Below are 18,978 nucleotides of genomic sequence, written 5' to 3'. Positions count from 1 at the left end.
GATGCTGAAGACACTACCTTGCCAGCTTCTAACAGCAGCTATGTTTTACTGGCTGTAACTAAGATTCAGTTATAGAAAATCTATACACTGGCTCTTATTTCCATCTTTTGCATATGTATCTATAAGATGGGAACCTAAAGATAAGAGAGACCTGTGAATGATTCATGAAAATACTAACTATTTAAATGAACAACAAAAAATATTTAGGGAACTCCGTGGCTATCTTCAGATTAGCAAAAATTATGGTAGTGTCTGGGGAACGTTATTTGAGACAATTGTACTTCACAGATGGGCACACTTTTGGACGGCTAGAGGAGAATAAACAAGCCCACAACATGAACATGCTTATGCCTTACGAAGGACCTGAAAGTAGAGGAAAGAGTCAGTCTCTTATAATACACTGACTGCTTTTGTGGGATTAAATTGCCTAATCAGCTCCCAAAGTGCTGCACCTGATCCTTCTTTCTGCTTATGCTGAACATAAAACATTTGGATAATTGTGTGGGCTGCAGAGCTGTGTAAAGACAACAATTCCCTAATACTCTTTGTAGGGGGGAAAGTATTAGTGTACCTATCTCTGGCCAGGGAGGTTCCCAGAAGAGTTAGTGTAGTGCTAAAGCTTTTTAAGAAGACATGTATTGCTTGCAATAAGATTCAGAATCCTTGTGTTCAGACTGAAATGGTTTTATGGAGAGTAAAAATTTAATGCACTTACCTGCATAAAATGATATGCATGCTGACCACCCCCATTCTGCTTTAGCCTAGTCAAAATCAGTTTGCAAAATGATGCTTGGAGTTACTTTGAATCAATCATGTGATGACCAACGCTTTAAAGTCAGGGGTGGGGAGAAGAAAATGCTCTAAACCCAGTCAAAAACCTCTCTAAATTCATCCTCACCTTCCTTAGCTGAAAGCACACTGGTCAGTGATAGCCGTACCCACTCTTCCTTTTCTTCTTGACAGGCTTGTGTTAAAGCACAGTCCTTGCTGCAGGGGCTGGCAAGGCGAGCAGAGGAAGGAGAAGGGGCAGAGTTGTCCTGGAGCAGCTCGCTTCTGCGCGGGCCCCGTGGCACTGGCCGGGGGGAGGTCCCTGGCAGGCAGTTTCCCTGCCCACCAGCCTGGGGGGCAGTGGCCATCTCCACTGAAACCCCTTGAGATGATCTGATGTTTCAGGCTGTGCAGATGTTGGAAGATGTTTTTTGTCATTGCAATGCAACAGTGCACCCTGGGTTTATGAGCAGTAGGGCAGAAACCAAAGGGAGCCCAATTCTAGCCCTTAGGCTTTGCAGTAACTCTGACATGTTACCTTCTGTGTAGGCACAAGTCTACCAAAATAAAATTATTTTGGGAATGAGACATTTTTAGATGTGAGAGAAAGAAATAATGGTGGGAAGAAAAAGTGTGAAAGAAGGACAAGGGAAATAGGACTAAGGCAGTTACCAACCCGAGAATTTATATATGTCAGTTCAGATGGAAGATCTTTTTTTGTTTATGGGTTTGCTGAGATTTTCATAAGATCAGTAAGTTCCAAGTAAAGGCATTTCAGAACTTGTTAGTATCCTGGTGACAAGGCAAGTCTTAGTTGTCGTCCCGTCCCATCCCGTCCCCGCTGTCCCATCCCCCCCCTCCCCCAGCTGGAAGAACAAGGATTCTTTTATAGTCTCTCACAGGATAGTGTTAAGGAAGCTTTGATTGCTCTAAGTTTGGGGCATGGTTAATAGTAAGTTGCAGAACTTAATTGGCAGATCTTACTGATGCAGCAGTCTGAATGCTGCTGATTGCTAAAATTTAAAGGCTGGCAGACTGCTCCAGCTGTGGTCAACACTAGCAAAATGAATGGACTTCTCATGCCTGATCTTGTGCTCTCACACTGTATTGACTGTTGGAATTAAGAGCAGAGAAGAAAATGTTAAATGTTCACAGACAAGAGAAGCACAACAGGTTTGCAGTACTAGTCTGGCAGTAACCGTGGTTCTAAAATCAAATAAGCATGTAGCCCCTGAATGAACAGAAGCACTCCTGAAGTGTAGTTGTTTATGTAAAGAATTATTCAAATGGCATTATGGAGTTTCTCATTGAATGTTGTGATGATTTCCAGAACTAGCATTCTTGCTCTGAACAGAGAAAGGGGAGAGAAACGACACTGCCAGATCTGAAAATACAGTCTAGAGTTTGAATGAATGCAGGGTTAGTCCTTTGTCGTCATCTTTTGCCATCATCTTTTGCCTAGTGGATGGCCAAAGTTAGGGCCTTGCTTGCGTCAATTTGTTCCTGATGTCAGTAATATCCTTGGTGATTCCTGCTCTCGCGCATGGTAATTTTTTGACCAGGTGTAAGCCATTGGACTGGGTTGGTACCCAAGCGAAAGGGAAATAGATCCTCTTTCCTTGTGTTGGCTCTTCACAGCTTGTGACAGGAAAACCACAAGGGTTAGAAATGAAGACTCAAGACAGAAATGAGGAAGAAGAGATCTTCACACTGTGAAATTTCTTAAGGATACCCTTCAGGATTTTGGAAACCTTCAAAAGCAGTGTCATGTTTTTCCATTGCCTGATAACACATTTTGAGCAACGAAGAATTAAAATATGCAGATGAATACCTTATCGCATCTAGGAAACAAAGTCAGGAAAGACTAGAAAACGTCTCTGGGTCACGCACATGTGCACGCTGCTCAGCTCCCTCCCATACAGGCTGTGCTGTTACGTCTGTGGAGGGGAGTAGCAGGCAAATGTTCTCCTTGCTGACCCTGTAGGCAAGCACAAGTGTAGCTGACACGAGAGCAGGAAAAAAGCAGGGTTTCCTAATGGGGTAATGGCATAACGGTATCTTGCTTTGATCAGAAGGGTACTAGGCATTCCTGGTCCTGGGAGCATTGAGTGCCAAATGTTGTTAGACACTGAGCGTATACACTCTGTGCCATCTGGGACATGGGCCCTAGGAAAGGGGACACTGAGCTGGTGTAAGCTGCTACCATGGTGTTGCTGAAGTCCTGGGGCAGGTAAAGTTTACGCTGGCTGATGATCTGCCTGGGTTCATTATGATGGAGGGATGTCTAGGATTTCATTTTCTATGGTACTTTCACCATACCCGTCTCCTTTTCCCCTTAAGAGTCAGTCAAAACAAAGCCCATTTTAAAGGAAATGAATGTAGAAAATGTGAAACGTAAGGATCTTTTACAAAGCGTCTTTTACAGTGCTGGGGACATAAAACAGGGCAGTGGAAGATAAGCCATTATGTATGTTGAGGAAGCCTAAGAATAAAGATTATAGGCAAACAGTCTACCTTTCTTTACAAGGCCTTGATTTACATCCCTGAAATCTCAAATTTAGCTATTACAATGAAGTCCTGTTGCACACAGAGCTGACTTTTTATCACCACTTAAAATCTAATTAATCCGTATTGAAGCACAAAGATTTCTGTTGTGTTTTAGGGTGAGGGGTCATAGAGCCCTCTTTGTTCATCCTCAGGCTTGTAATCATCAGGCATTGGGATATAATTTTACCAAGCAAATTGGAAGGTAACAGATCAAATCCTTATCGGAAAGCCTAACTCGTGGTTTAGTGAAGTCCTTCGTCCTTTATGTGAAACTTTATATTCGTGAAGAACAGAAAAGTGTTTCAGAGCCTACAAAGGGTTAATAGCAAGGGCTTATATTCGGGGCAGCAGAGGACTAAAATCATCATAGCTTCCACCATCACTCAAGGTAGCAGTTGTTACAGAACTGCCAGGGAGACCTTCCTCCTCAGGCTGTTGGGACTGTGCTCTTACAATGGCCTTGGTCTATCGACCAATGATGCAATGCAGTGGCATTGTGTTCTCTCTGTTGGGATGGGTCCTGTCCTGCCTCACCACCTATTTACCCCAGTGGAAAAATCTTAACTTGGAACTGAATGAACTGGAGATCTGGACCATGGGACTCTGGCAAGCTTGTGTTGTCCAGGAAGAAGGGGGAATGCAGTGCAAGGACTTCGATTCGTTCCTAGCTTTGCCTCCAGAGCTCAGGATTTCTAGGATTTTGATGGTTTTTTCCAATGGATCGGGGCTTTTGGGCCTCTTGCTCTCGGGCTTTGGGTTGGACTGTTTGAAAATTGGTGAAAGACAACAGGAACAAAAGAAACGGCTGTTGCTCTTTGGAGGAATGCTCTTCTGGATATCGGGGATTACAGCTATTGTCCCGGTTTCTTGGGTTGCCCATTCCACAGTCCAGGAATTTTGGGATGAGAATATACCAGATATTGTTCCCAGGTGGGATTTTGGGGAAGCGTTATTTGTTGGCTGGCTTGCTGGTTTTTGTCTTATATTAGGAGGATCCCTACTGAATTGCACAGTCTGTTCAACTGAAGTCCATCCATCTTCAGTCCATTATGCAGTAGCAGAACAGCAAGATCAGTGTCAACACTTGGAAACTGAAACTAGGCCTTAAAATGGAAGGTTTGAAGTAGTGCAGAAAGACTGCCCTATCTTTTTCAAACCCTAGTGCAAGCCAGAAGCTTGTTCCAGTAGTAATTCAAAGGACTCTTTGTTACCTAGCTGATTTCCTAAACTTATGTCTGTTTTCTCCATAACTGGTATTGGAAGGTGGTGTGTTTTCTCACCTGCAGAACTGTTTAGAACTTTGTTTCCCAACAGAATGCTGAAGTTTTCATAGGCTGTGCAGAAAAGGTGCTTTTGCTTTCTCAACTGCACTGTAAAATCCTGAAAATGAATATGCATGTTCCCTTACAGCTTGGCTTGTAACCAAAATATGCTTCCTTTTCATACATAACCAATTAAATGAGCCTCAAAGCTTGACTGCCTGTTGCAATTTTCCATTTGCTAATGGAGTGACGTACAAACTTGAGATCTTGTTTTTCACATCCTCAACTGTCTAAATACACACATTGCATCAAACTTTTTTTCTGTGTACTTGGAAGTTGCTCTGCTAAGAAAACTGTAGATTTCTGAAGTTCTAGCAAGCCTCGCAGATGTCTTTTTGTGCATGGGGTGTTATGGGGTGGGTGCTTTGTACCCAGTAAGTTGTGTTTTCCCAGTCTAGCGCATTAAGCTGCCCATACAAGTTATTCTAAGTGCTTCTGGCACCTGCATACTTTATGCACCAAAACCAGGCTGAGAAATGCTGCTTCAAAAAAATATGTACACTATCTTCTTCTGATACAGGTACTGAGGCATTATGCATCCTATCAAAGGCTCCTTAAGCTCCCTTCACTTAGAGCAACATGTTGTTCTGAATGTGTAACCTCTGACTTTAAACAAATGATACTTAACTGGCCATAAAGCAGACAACTTAATTTGCTCTAAGTAGAAGTGTATTAATGTGGTGTTAAAACTTAATTTTAAAACAAACTGTGAGATGCCAAAACTAGCAGGACTGCTGTAATGCTTTAGCAGATTGATGGAAAGCAAAGTATATGCTTTTCTTAAAAAAAAAAAAAAAAAGACAAACCAAAAACAAACCCAAAACTAATGAAAGGTGAGCCCAGCTGTGGCCACACCCTTCAGCTACTGGTTTACTGCACTATGTCTCAATCCCCCAAACACTGCACACAGAACCAGGCAACACAGAGGGGGAGGAGTATTTTGTGCTTTATAAAGCATTGTTTTAACTTTTGCTTATGTTCAGTATGACAAAGAATTGAGCAGAACAGTGTCTGCAAAAGTGAGCAGCTTAGCGCTTCTGACTGCTAAAAATGAACTCGGTGCACAGACGCAGGCTACAGTTAGTTGCATTTGCGTTGTCTGTACTAGGATGGATTTTAACTGGTACCTGTAACTATTTACCAGACTGGAAAAATCGCAGCTTAGACTTAAATGTGCTGGAGCTTTGGACCATGGGACTCTGGCAAGCCTGTATAGTCCAAGATGTAGGAGGAACACAGTGTAAAGATTTTGATTCTTTCCTAGCTTTGCCTCTAGAATTCAAGATCTCCAGGATTTTAGTATCTACATCAAATGGACTAGGACTTCTGAGCCTTGTGATCGCTAGTCTTGGTTTGGACTGCCTAAAGATGGAGGATACAGAGCAGAAGCTGAAGAAACAGCTGTTACTACTTGGAGGAGTACTCCTGTGGATGTCTGGAGTTCTGGCCTTAGTCCCTGTTTCTTGGGTTGCGCATACGATAATCCAGGAATTTTGGGATGAAGACATCCCAGAGATTGTGCCCAGATGGGAAATAGGGGATGCACTGTTCAGTGGTTGGTTTGGTGGATTTTTTATAATTCTAGGAGGATCTCTACTCCTCTCCACAATCTGCTTATCATCTGACCATCAGTTACCAGAGCAGTATGCAATGGCAGATACGCAAGATATGCATCCATCAACATCTGGAAATAGACGACTTTAAAAAGGGTAGCTACCAGGTTTTCAGATTTCTTACTCTTGCATTACAGTGAGAAAGCCCTGCTGAACAGACAGGTTACTGTTTACAAGATTGGGGGGAGGAATTGTTTCTTACTAAATAGTTCCTTTAATCACTACTTACCTTTAATTTTAATTACATTAATTAATGAGCTATGGAGATCTTAAGTCACCACCATATTTCTCCAAAATCTGATCAATTGCAGAGTTTGGTTTTGTAGCTTTGTTGTTTGGGTTTTCTTTTTTTTAGGATAAGTGAGTTTAAAATTTTGAACCTCTAGGCATGCATGGAGAGTTGACCTCTTTTAAATGGCAGAACTCCTACTGGGCTGCTTTAAACAATGTCTTTTTTACAAAAATAATATTAGCTTAAGTCCTGCAACAGTTTGTACTGCCAGTTCAACACGCATTACAAAAACCTAATACAGTACAACCTTGAATGAAGTTCCCTGGACCTTATTATCATTTACACTAGCACAAACTAAATGTTCTCAGGCATAATGTCATGTAATATGAGATTCTCCATCGCGTGTGCATGTATGACTGAATGTATCCCTGCACAATCTCTCTCCAAGGAAAGCCAGTATTGCTGAATAATAATGAGATGTTGTCCAGTGCGGAGTTGACCATGTTCACTGCTATTGCAGGTTTTTACTTAATGAATGTAAAGAACTAACTTCAAGTATATGAATCACTTTCTATATAACTTATCCTAAGACTTGTCAGTGATTGATGCGAACTTTCTATAAATTGCAATGATTTTACATTGACAAAGCTGTAGCAGCCATCTGTTTCTGCAAAGAGCATATAAAGACACAGAACAGCAATAAAAGAATTAAATAAGCCACTGGTCTGGAAAAGAGCTTTGTTAAAAAATGTATTTTCCAATCACTGAAACACATGGAAAGTGCAGAGACAAGTTAATCTATGTGATGTATTTGCATACTCTTACAGACAAAATTAGAACAGAAACACATTCAGAATATAACCTGATTAAATATTTAGTTCAGTCCTGAGCATTTGATATTTAATACAGTATAAACATAGCAATAGTAAAAAAAAAACCAAAAAAACTTAAAATTATTTGATTTGTGTTCTATTACAATTTCTGCTAAACTTTGCTTATTTGGCTAAATATTCTTGTACCAGTAATACTTAGATTCTGATATATGCAACTGCAATGACATTGGTACCTGGAAATAGAACTGATTACATTCGTTATACCCTGCTGTGCAGAGTAAATTCCTCTTCAAGAGTAATATTTATAATTTTAAACTGATGGGGTTTTATTTGTATGTATTATTTTACCTTATTCTATTGAGTGTTTCACATGTGAATAATCTGAATTAGTAAAAAAAACCCCCAAAACTCCAAACCCAGAATTGTTAAGAAGCTGCCTATAAATTTGTTCAACTTAAACATATTCATGCTCATTTTCCAAATTGTTTAAATCGCTCATTTTTAAATGAGTTTTGCAAGCTGAAGCCAGTAATGCTTTTAATTTTGACCTCACCTCATGCTTACAAATCAGACAATAATACTTTTTTTGAAATTTATTCAACATGTGAGGAGAAACAGCTCATCTGGCAAGAATTTAGACAGCTCTAAATATTTTTCACAATAGCATCCTTAACGTCAAATATTTTTATGGCCAGAACTGAACTATATTAAACAGAACATAAATAAGACTGTAAATAAATAAAAGAAAAATCATAAAGTACACCTCTAAACATCATTCTACAAACAACTTATATAATCAAACGGAGAAGTTGAAACTGTCAACCTTCATTTCACTTCTACATTAAATAATTCCAGATTTTTTAAAAAATTGACCTTTCAAACATGAGTGTTATCTCAAACCCAAGAAAGAAAAACCAAATCGGGCATTCATAAAGGATGTTCAATCAGTCATCTTGCCCAAAATAGTGTGTTTGGCTATACATTGAAGTGAACTGATGTATTTGTGCATAAAACCCTTGGGTGTTACACAAACCTCTCATCACAGAATTGTCACTTTGAATTTGAGACAGCTGCTATCACATTGTGGTTATATTTGCTTCCGTTTTCTCACCAAGTAATTATAGCCTTTTGGAAAGATGAAGTCCACGCATATGTGGCTTGTTGTTTGGGGAAGAAAATGGTAGCCAGTGAATTAAATGCATCCAAGTGCAACATATTAAGTAGAAAGTAGAAAATGAAATAATTCTGTTAGCTGCACTGTCCACCTACTTGCATGCACTTACCCACAGAAGGTAAGACCCCAACTGCTTTACCAAGACAGGGCTGCTTCAACACCTACAGCTAATGTTCTGGGCTTCTTACAGGATGAATCCAAGTTGATGCTGCTTCCTAGCAGACTGCTTCACATATGACAAATTTGAAACGTGCTGTTCACATCTGTTTATTAAAACTGTGCACCCTCAACTGCATACAGGGTCAATTGTGTATTTCTGAAAATGTTATTTATTGTACTGAAATATGTGAAGGCTTTTAGTCAGGAATGTTTCTTTTCCAGAAAGGGTTTACCTTGCCGGCAAGACTTCTGATCTTTGAGTGAGTATGCCACAGATTTTTCTCCTGGTACTAATACTTTAATGAAAACATCTTCATCTTTGTAAACCTAACCAAACATTTTATGTATTCCTAGTTGGCAATAAGACAGCCTCCAGAACAAAAGATTAACACAGAGAAACTCTGATTTTTAAGTGTACAGTGGATATAACTATCCCGATTTCAATGTTAGTATTATGAATTTGATTCAGCTTCCAGTTCAGAAAGCAGCTGCCCCTTTTGGTAGTCTCATACTAAGTTTTTAGGGTTACTTGTCTGCCTTGCCTTTCTCACTCTCCCGCAGATGCAAGAAACCTTTTAGTGCAGGTTAAAGTACTGTACATTCACAAAACTAAACTCTGAACTCTGGCTCTTCATACAAAGTAATAAAAAACAAAGACAGAAGAAATTGCTTTTCAGAAACAAAATTCCAATGTGGGTGATGAATCTAATTAGCAGCTGTTGTGAGGCAGCCTTGATGTTTTGGAAAGGAGCTTACACTTGTGGTTAACTTTAAACTATAAAAGTCACACTCTTGTACAAAAATATTGCATGGCAAAACAGCCATCTTCACAGTCTGCTCACATGAAAATAGTGAAAAGATAAACAATCTGCTGTTGAACATCATATTTCTCAACACAGTGCGGTTCAACAGGATACATGCTTAGTACTGCCTTTGTTCCTTTGTTCCATCTTTACAAAATAAAACACATGCAATACATACAAACTGTACAAAATCAGCATCAGTATACCAAAATTAATCTACTTTGGTTTTCCGGTTGTTGGGTTTTTTTGCCATTTTTTTAAGCAAACGACAATTCAATTCACTGTATTTTACAAATAAATGTATCAATAGCGAATGTAAAATAGAAGATCTTTAAAAAGCAGGTCACTGGAACTACAAAGTTCATCTGAAGAGAGATGAGCAAGTGGAAACACACTTCAATGAAAATGCATAATTATACATCATCAGCTGGAAGGGCTGGTACACTGATCTTTGCTCTTGTGAAGTATGCTATCTTCTCCCTGAAATTAGAAAAGAAAACAAGTTATTATTTTACTATTTATGGCATGACTCCAATGTCATCTGCTGTACAGTTGTTAATGTTACAGTGTAGTTCTTTAACATATAGGGTTGGAAAATAAACGGTGAGAAAAATACACAGTGAATTTATTTACAACAAATGTGGTTGCCAGAGCATTCTGACATAATTCCCTTCTTAGGCAGATTTATGTAAAAAGCAGCTCCAATTTTGAAAAAGAAAAAAAAAATCAATATTTCATTAATAACTCCAATGATGAGACTATGTCCTGGTTTCGGCTGGGATAGAGTTAATTTTCTTCCTAGCAGCAGGCATAGTGCTGTGGTTTGGATTTAGTAGGAGAAGAATGTTGATAACACGCTGATGTTTTTAGTTGTTGCTAAGTACTGCTTATGCTAGTCAAGGACTTTTTCAGCTTCCCATGCTCTGCCAGGCGCACAAGAAACTGGGAGGGGGCACAGCCAGAATAGTTGATCCAAACTGACCAAAGGGCTATTCCATACCATATGACATCATGCTCAGTATAGAAACTGGGGGGGGGTTGGCCAGGGAGCAGCGATCGCTGCTCGGGAACTGTCTGGGTATCGGTCGGCGGGTGGTGAGCAATTGCATTGTGCATCACTTGCTTCGTGTATCATTATTGTTATTATCATTATTATACTGTTACTATTAGCATTACTATTTTACTTTATTTCAATTATTAAACTGTTCTTATCTCGACCCAGGAGTGTTTCTCACTCTTACTCCTCCGATTCTCTCCCCCATCCCATCGGGGTAGGGGGAGTGAGCGAGCGGCTGCGTGGTGCTGAGTTGCTGGCTGGGGCTAAACCACAACAGACTGAAATATTGATCTAGTCACTAAATTTCCTATGATGATATTTCAGTTGGGGGATAAAAAGACAAAAAAGCCACTGTTTCTGGCTTGTGTGTGTGTTTTAATTGAGGTAACAGAACAGCATTTTCAAGTCCGAGTGCCTAGAGTTAAGCATCAAAAATTAACCTCTAAAGAACTTTAAAAATTGTTTAAGAACGTGAACTGCTTCTATTAAATTTTGATGGCTAGCAAAACTCAAAATGCAGTAAATCGCATTTGTCTGACAGTCCCTGCAGTCTAGAAATGAAGCTCAGTGCACACACAAGGTGGCATTGCCCATTCTGACTTAGGAAAAGGGAGGGGGAAAAAAAATAATTGGGTCTGGGCAAGACTCCGGGAAGCAGAATTGTCAAGCCATTCCCTAGTTGCTTCCCCTGTGCTGCTACCATTTCTGTCTCCTCTGAACTGAGAGATTACTGAAGCATAACAAGTTTACACAAGCTTGTCTGCCAGCAGCCTAGAAAGCAGATGATAAGTATTGGGGGCTTAAAAATTAAAGCTCAGAAGAGTCATTCTTCTTGAGAGCTTCAGAAATGCCTTTGTGTGATTAGTCTTTGCAGCCACAGCACTGTAACAAGGCCAACTAGCAGGGCGAATACAATTCAGCCTTAGGCGGTAACTATTTGTCCAGTAGACTAAACCATGCTTTCCACTGGTGAAGCTTGAGTTCCCGTCAGAAACAGTAGCTCAGAGCAAAATCAACTCTGTCAACTGGACTCCTCAGCTAATTGTGTGGTGATTAGAAGATAGTCTTACAGTACCCCTCTTAGAATCATAGAATGCTTTGGGTTGGAAGGGACCTTTAGAAGTCATCTAGCCCAACCCCCCTGCAGTGAGCAGGGACAGCTTTAACCAGATCAGGTTGCTCAGAGCCCCAGCCAACCTGACCTTGAATGTTGCCAGGGATGGGGCCTCCACTACCTCTCTGGGCAACCTGTTCCAGTATTGCAGGTGAATGATGCCTTGAGCACCATTATATGTCCTGTGAAATTGCGCAGCAGTCGGCTTGGGATGACTGTTAAACGACCAGCATCAACCAAAGCTCTTTCTCAAGACTTGCACAGAAAGTGAAAACTGTTTGAATATGCTCTGAATTCCATACTGAAGGCAAACAGCTCATCTGTAATGCTTCTTTGCTGAAGAACCCCTTTCCTTTCTCTCTTGCTTTGATTCCGCATCGCTTACAGTTGTGGTTTGCAACATGTGCCTCACAGGCCCCTGTTTGCTTATGGACTTCTCAAACTGCTCCCAATAGACTGGGTTAAAAAAGGAAAAAAATCCTCACATGTATTAGCAGCTAACTTAAATTTCCTATACAGGAATTCAGAAATCAAACTTTAAAAGCATGTGTTAATGACAAAACAGATTAAATTAGCTTGCAGTACTGCTTCTATGCGGAAGAGTAAGCACTGTATTTTTCAATCAATGGGTTTGTATTTATTTTTATATAGAAGTGTGGCCTTTGGGCTGCTAGCCTGCCACTTACTGTCCAGCCTTTTAGGAATTTAGACCTGTTAGAATTAAGGTTTGAGATAGAAAGTGTTCATTCTGGCTTATGCTAAGCAAGAACACTTGATTAATTGCTTCATGTAATCGGTGGCTGTTCCCGCAACCAAAGGAGGAGGGAAACAAAAAGGAGGAGGGATTCAAGATCCCTCTTGAATAATAAGTCTTGAGCAAGGCACAAGTAGTGGTTAATCAATTTCCTGATGAGATGTATACTGTTCTACTCTCCTTGAGGGGCGGTTTGCTTCAGGCACCTGCCATCACCGGAAAAGATCCCATTACTTAAAGCCCACTGCCAGTCTGCTGTGGGTGAGGTGAGCCATGGCAATGCCCACAGCAGGTGCCACACGGTGGTCTGAAACTTTTCACTCTGCTTCCTCACCACCGTAGCTCGGCTGACGCACTGCCACTCCTGCCACATGAGCCACTCACTGAGGCCCGGTCCTTTGAAACCTTGAGCTATGTTAGGAATGTATGACGTTTCTTGCAATTCAAAGGTGTGTGCATATTCGACTAATATTACAGGGCATGCCTGATTATATTTAGAAATAATTTGTGTAACTTCACTACATTAAAAAGAGCGTGAAAAGCAGAACAAGCCATACCTGAATGACTGCACCTGCAGTGGCACTTTCTGGCTCTGCTCCCGTAACCGGCATACATCCTTAGAAGCTTTCCTCATCAGTTTCTCAGCACTTAAACCTTGTTTCTGTTCTTCTTTTGACTGTTCAGCCTGTAAATGGGAAAAATAACTATATTTTACTAATAATGAACAACTACTCCTTTCAAAGAAATGACAAATTCTTCTGTGTCAAGCAAAACACTTGGTAGCGTTAGGTTTACAGTTGGACTCAATCTTAAAGGTCTTTTCCAACCTAAAGGATTCTATGAAAATCTTTATACAAAGGGTCAGCAAGACAAAGGACTGACATCACAAGCCTAAGCCATGGGCATGAAATATGGTAATGCAGCTTTTCCTAAAAAAAAAAAAAAAAACAAACCCCAAACCACCAAACCCCAAAAAAACAACCAAACCAAAAAGAGCAAATCCCATGGCATCACAGGTGGCTATTAGGTTTTATAAAGTTTGATGAGATATTTCTTAGGGCTACAGTTAGACAATACTTAAATTTGTATGAACAAATGTTGTCTATGCAAATATCTTTCCAGAACTGTGAGACAGTGATTCTCCTCCGATGTAAAATACTTTTATTTCCTAATGAAAGCTCTCAGGAAAGTTGCCTATATCTAATCTAAAATGACAGAGGAAAAAAAAGTTAGAGAAAGCATGCTCTCAAAATACACTTTCAAGTTTTGTTGACCTTGTTAGCAAAGTTAATCTTCATGAACTCTTGTGCTTTTATTCATGACACAACACCTGTTTTGCATGCGAGACTTATTTCTTTCATTTGCATTGCAGCGGTGTAAAAGCCAAGGCAAGTGAACAGAACACCAGTGGTAACGAGATCAAGGATCTTCCTTGACGTGAACACTGGTGAGCAGCTACATACCCACCAGTAAGTTACAGCAGTTCTGTACCTCAGTACTGCTGGCTCTATTACATGTGTCTTTACCAAGCACTGCTGCATCAGCAGGACAACCGCAGCTGTACCATCCACCATTTCGGGACAGACTGCTATTAAGAGTTGTGTTTTGTTTTCTAAAAAAACCTTTATCAATGGTTCCTGAATGCCCAATAATTTGAAGAGCAGCTCTTTTTAGGTGGGCAGCAACCTGGATTTCTTAGACAAACAGCCACCGTTCATATGCAGATGAGTCCCATAATGCATACATTATCACCCCCATCATGTGTGGGCTGCCTGGCACGGGCAATGCCACCTTGTGTGTGTGCTTAGCTTCATTTCTAGACTGCAGGGACTGTCAGACAAATGTTATTTACTGCATTTTTAATTTTGCCAGCCATCAAAATTTAATAGAGGCAGTTCATGTTCTTAAACAATTTTTAAAGTTCTTTAGAGGTTAATTTTTGATGCTTAACTCTAGGCACTCGGACTTGAAAATGCTGTTCTGTTACCTCAATTAAAACACACACTCAAGCCAGAAACAGTGGTCTTCAAAGTTAGTTTGTAACTTAGGAGTTCACGTCTCCAGTTCTGAATTCAACCTAGCAGACTCTCAAACAACAAAACCGACTAATTCAAAAAAGTTAGTTGATGCTATCAGTTTCATACTAGGTATTTATAGAAATCTGTTCACAGCAGAATAGTGGTACCCTCTCTCTGTTGAAATGCACTCCAGTGTTTGAGATGAAGGTGTTCTACATGAAAGAGCACCACCCTTTCAAAAACTCGCTCAAAATCCAGTAAGCTTGTACTGCTGTTAACTTCTTCAGTCCCCCACTCCAAAATAGCAATGATTTTAAAATTAAATTAACCTATAAATATTGTTTTTGTTATTAGTGAACATAAATTTGCAATCTACAACGGGTAGTGTATTAATTAATTTTACATATGTCACTGACCATATGTTTAACCAGCTTGCCTAGTTAATATTTATCATCAAAGCACTAAACATGGAGTATTTCAAAATTTTCTAATTTTATCTTTTCCCAAACTATACACAAGATTCTTGTGACTGCTGCATTTCAGGTTAACAGCATAGATGACTTCTTTGTTTTAATACTCTCTACTACCACGTACTCCTTTTTCATTTTTTTTAAATCCTTTTATTTTTTCAGGATGCTCTCAGAGAAACTTTGATTTCAGTCCGATGTCTGTAAGAGTAAGGTATGTACATGACCAGGTTTATATTTGCATCATGTTTCTTGAGTGATTTATAAAAACAGTGAAATCCTCCATCTATACAAAAGCACAATAATACCCTGGCCATACATTCAATAAGTGCCAAAAATCTGGCACTTATCTGCCAAAAATAAGTGCCAGATAGGAATCTCTGTATCTGTGCTTAGCTTAAGCATGAGATAAAGAAACAACACTATCCAAATTAAAGCTGAAACACTAATTCCTGTCTTGTTCTTCAGTGTTTTTTGTATAGAAGAATGAAAGTGAATAAAGAAAAACTGTTAACTGTGCTAAACACCAAAACACTGAACAAGGACATATTTGTGGTATTAATGACATAATTACAGATTACCTCCACATAGATGATGTACTGAAAAGAAATAAAATCTTTACAGATACTCACGGGAATCTTTTCTGGACATACACAAAGAGGAAGTACTTCAGAGGACACTAAGTGTCTGAAAACTTGTATAAGGATTTAAGACTCAAACTCTGAAATACTGCACGATTTCTCATAAAAATGCAATCTAAACAAGAGAAAATGCTTCTGGTGCACAGAATCACCTACTGTTTTCTGATCTGCAGGTATTAGCAGGCTTTACATACTTGCTGTACTTAGGAAGGTGTGGTAAAAAGGGGAGGGAAGTCTGTGTATTTGACTTCAAGCAGAGTAACTGCGAGCTAGCAAGCAGCCACTGATTTTCAACATCCTCCACATCTGCGGTTTCATTTTTCACTCGAGAGTCTCTCAATTTCTCTGGCACTTCCAGCTGCTGCATTAGTCTGCGCCATTATAATGCCTGCAGGGTCTAAAAAATAATCTATGACAATGTTCTCTCGGCTGCTGTGTTTTGCTAACCCAAGAGGAAACACTGACAGTAGAGTACAGCATTCTCAGGGTTGTTTTGCTCCACAGGGGAAAGCTGCAATGATTTTAAGGGTAAAAATATTTCTAGAAACTTTGTGAGCGCTCTTCAAAGAGGTGGAGTGGCTGTGATCATTGTTCTGACTTTTAGCTTGGAAAGAAGGACTTAAAAGCTGTGCTGCAGCCTGCATATATTTCAGGGAGATATATTATTACCCTTACTCCTCATCGCAGTGTGTGTCATGGTGTTGATCACTGACAGCAGAGATATAAAATACCACAAACTTATCTGCTGCCTTGAAAGAGCCAGCTGAAATAAAGCACAAATCCAAAGGATCTGTAAGATTAAATGTTGCAGGGGCGTACTCTATTCTGGTGGGAATAGCTTTAGAGTGGGAGTAGTTTTAAATTAAATAAACAATTAAAAATTAACATTTCTATCCTGCATCCAGCATTCGATATAAACTATGAACTTCTGAATAAATTTAGCTGTGCTTGTTTTATATAAACCACTATTTTTATGGTTTAAAACTTGGAAAGATCAAATTCATACAATGAATTCGTATGGTAAAAAACCCACACAGTTACACTGTGTGATGTTTAAACGTTGTGCTGTCTTACCCCATTTTGCCCAAGGGTTTTTCAAAACACTTGTCAATGCTCAGCCTAAACTCTGCTAGTATTTTATAGCCATTTTAGAACTCCACTATCTATAGCCTACAGCAGATGCCAAGGAATGAGAGACAGGAAGACAGAGAGGACAGAACAGGGCATAAACATAGAGCTGGGTGAACATATTGGGGAAAAGTTTTGTTTCCTGAGCTATCAGATGATCAAGGACTTCTTGAAGTAGTTAATATTATGATTAATGACCTCTGATAGATTTTTCTTCCATGAATGTATCTAACTGCTTTTTGAACCTATGCAAACTTGCAGCACTCACAATGTTCTGTGGAAAACATTTTTACAGTTTCTGAATGTTGTGCTATGTTTCCTTGCATTTAAACTGCTACCTCTTCAGTTCCCTGCTTCCTGTATTATAAAAGACAATGATTAATTGCTCTCCTCCACCTCACTCATGATTTTATAGACTTCAGTTGTAGCTACTTAGCCACTCCTAACATGGAAGCTGTTTCCTCCTTTGACCATCCTTGTCGACCCTCTGTAGTTTTATTATCCACTTTGGGAAGGGGAACCAGAACTGAACAATGTTTTAAGTTACAGGCGTAACATGTATTTACATCACAGAACAATGATTTGTATTGTTCCAACTTCTTTTCTTAATAATTCCTGTCTTATTTGCTGTTTGACATCTGCTGAGTGCTGTGATGTTTTTGCTGATATTTTTGTTTCTTATATCTGGAGTATCTCATTCCTAACATCTGTTCAGAGTTCAGCTTTGTATACATAAATATGAGGATCATCCCTTCCCTCCCTCCTCTACACAAGGCTATTTACTGGCACTCAGCTCTTCTTTTAAAACAAAACAAAAAACACCAAACAACTGTTGCTTATGTATTAGGAGGTCCTCTGCACCTTGTTAAAATTGCGCTCCATTTTTACAACTCTGAAGAACTTGGTGTCATCAAAACACTCACCTCTATCAACCATAAATAGCTGAAGAGTACAAATTGCTCCTGGATGGCTCTAGCAACCTCCCCTCATTGAAAACTGATGTACATTGACTGACATAGGTGGGAGGGGGGCTCCAGAGGGCATCTACTTCAACCTCCTGCTCCAAGCAGGTGAAGCTAGAGCTGGGCACTCAGGGTCTTGTCCGGTTAGGTTCTGAGTATCTCCAACCACAGAGGTTGGGCCCCTGTTCCAGTGTATGATCACCCTCACAATTAAAAAAAAAAAACCCAAAAAAACCCCACAACAAAAAAAAAGGCCAACAAAGAAACCCCCGACCTCCCCAAAACAAAACAAAAACCCCACAACATCCAACTTATTCCTGCATCTCATCAGAATTTTCCACTTCCAGCTTGTTACTGTTGCTGCTTGCTCCTCCTATCCTGTTTCTTGTCTTTTATCCACATGAGGGCATCCCATCTTACCTTATGGCAGAGTCTGGAGAAAGTGAATATATACTTGTATTCATTTAGAGGCCATCACATAGAGAACAGAAATTGGCTTTTCTTTGCCAAAACTAGAACAATTATGTCCTGCATAAGTAAATAAGCCACAGTGGAAGTACTGCCTTTCCCACATGCCCCTGCCACTGTAAGCAATGGTCATTGCCTCTCTCTACCTGTTACAAAGACCTTTTGGCTAGAAGTTCTGTGCAGACTGCAAATCAACTGATGCTGAATGACAAAAAGCGTATGCCTGTCTGTAGAAGTACGGCTGGGACATGAGAATTTTAAATTAACTTTTAAGGGAATACTATTTTACTACATCAACCACAACTGTTTCTCCAAATAACACAGTTTCTTTTCTGAATTACTAAAGTATTTACAGAGGGCACTAGAAAAATACCACTTAAAATTCTAGGTTTACATGCTGTAGTATTGACTAATCAAGAATATTGTTTACACGAAGTAATTCAGAGGTGCAATTAGTCAAATGGGAGCTTCTGTAAAAATCTTTGGCACGACAGACCGAGTTCTTTCACAAATTTATAGAAAAGGTAGGGGCATAAGTATATTCATTCACACAATATCTGTATGCTGCTCATACCTGTTTTTCAGCTTGTTTCAAGAGTTTCTGGAATCGTTCATCCTCTAGCACACACAGGGGAAGGTCTGTCTCTCCTCTACCTTTCATGTCCTCAAGCTTTTGTTTAAGATCCCGCAAGGCCTGAAGCTCATCATTCAGACGATTCTGTCTTGTGCGTGATGCCTGGAGGTCCAGCTCCAAGTCAAGGGAAGTACGTATGGGGCACTCTTGCGTAGCTCTTCGCATGATTGGTTGGCAAACAGGCTGAATCATTTGGGAGACAGAACAATAAAAATGAGATATCTAGAGAGGCTAGAGTGGGGCTTGACATAACACAGTCAGAAAAGCTCAAATATTTTTTGTTT

The 18,978-nt window shown here is 39.8% G+C and overlaps 3 protein-coding genes across 3 annotated transcripts in view; 2 read left to right on the top strand and 1 right to left on the bottom strand.

The window, feature by feature from the left end:
• The first annotated feature begins 3,769 nt into the window (after positions 1-3,769).
• LOC104036679 (claudin-22) lies at positions 3,770-4,423 on the top strand. Its single transcript, XM_009490361.1, has one exon. The coding sequence runs from the start codon at positions 3,770-3,772 to the stop codon at positions 4,421-4,423; it is 654 nt and encodes a 217-aa protein (XP_009488636.1).
• A 1,264-nt stretch (positions 4,424-5,687) lies between these two features.
• On the top strand, positions 5,688-6,341 carry LOC104036681 (claudin-22-like). Its single transcript, XM_009490363.1, has one exon. It carries the CDS (start codon positions 5,688-5,690, stop codon positions 6,339-6,341), a length of 654 nt encoding a protein of 217 aa, XP_009488638.1.
• A 3,523-nt stretch (positions 6,342-9,864) lies between these two features.
• WWC2 (WW and C2 domain containing 2) overlaps positions 9,865-18,978 on the bottom strand; it is a 108,469-nt gene continuing 99,355 nt past the window's right edge. Inside the window, exons 22-24 of the mRNA XM_075709068.1 lie at positions 18,635-18,877; positions 12,934-13,061; positions 9,865-9,931 (exon numbers count right to left, since the gene is read on the bottom strand). Of these exons, the coding sequence (XP_075565183.1) occupies positions 9,865-9,931; positions 12,934-13,061; positions 18,635-18,877 (438 nt within the window). The remainder of the gene's footprint in view (positions 9,932-12,933; positions 13,062-18,634; positions 18,878-18,978) is intronic.

This window comes from Pelecanus crispus, chromosome 4, assembly GCF_030463565.1.
Source record: "Pelecanus crispus isolate bPelCri1 chromosome 4, bPelCri1.pri, whole genome shotgun sequence".
Lineage (NCBI taxonomy): Eukaryota > Metazoa > Chordata > Aves > Pelecaniformes > Pelecanidae > Pelecanus > Pelecanus crispus.
This window is presented reverse-complemented; position numbering and strand designations above follow the sequence as displayed.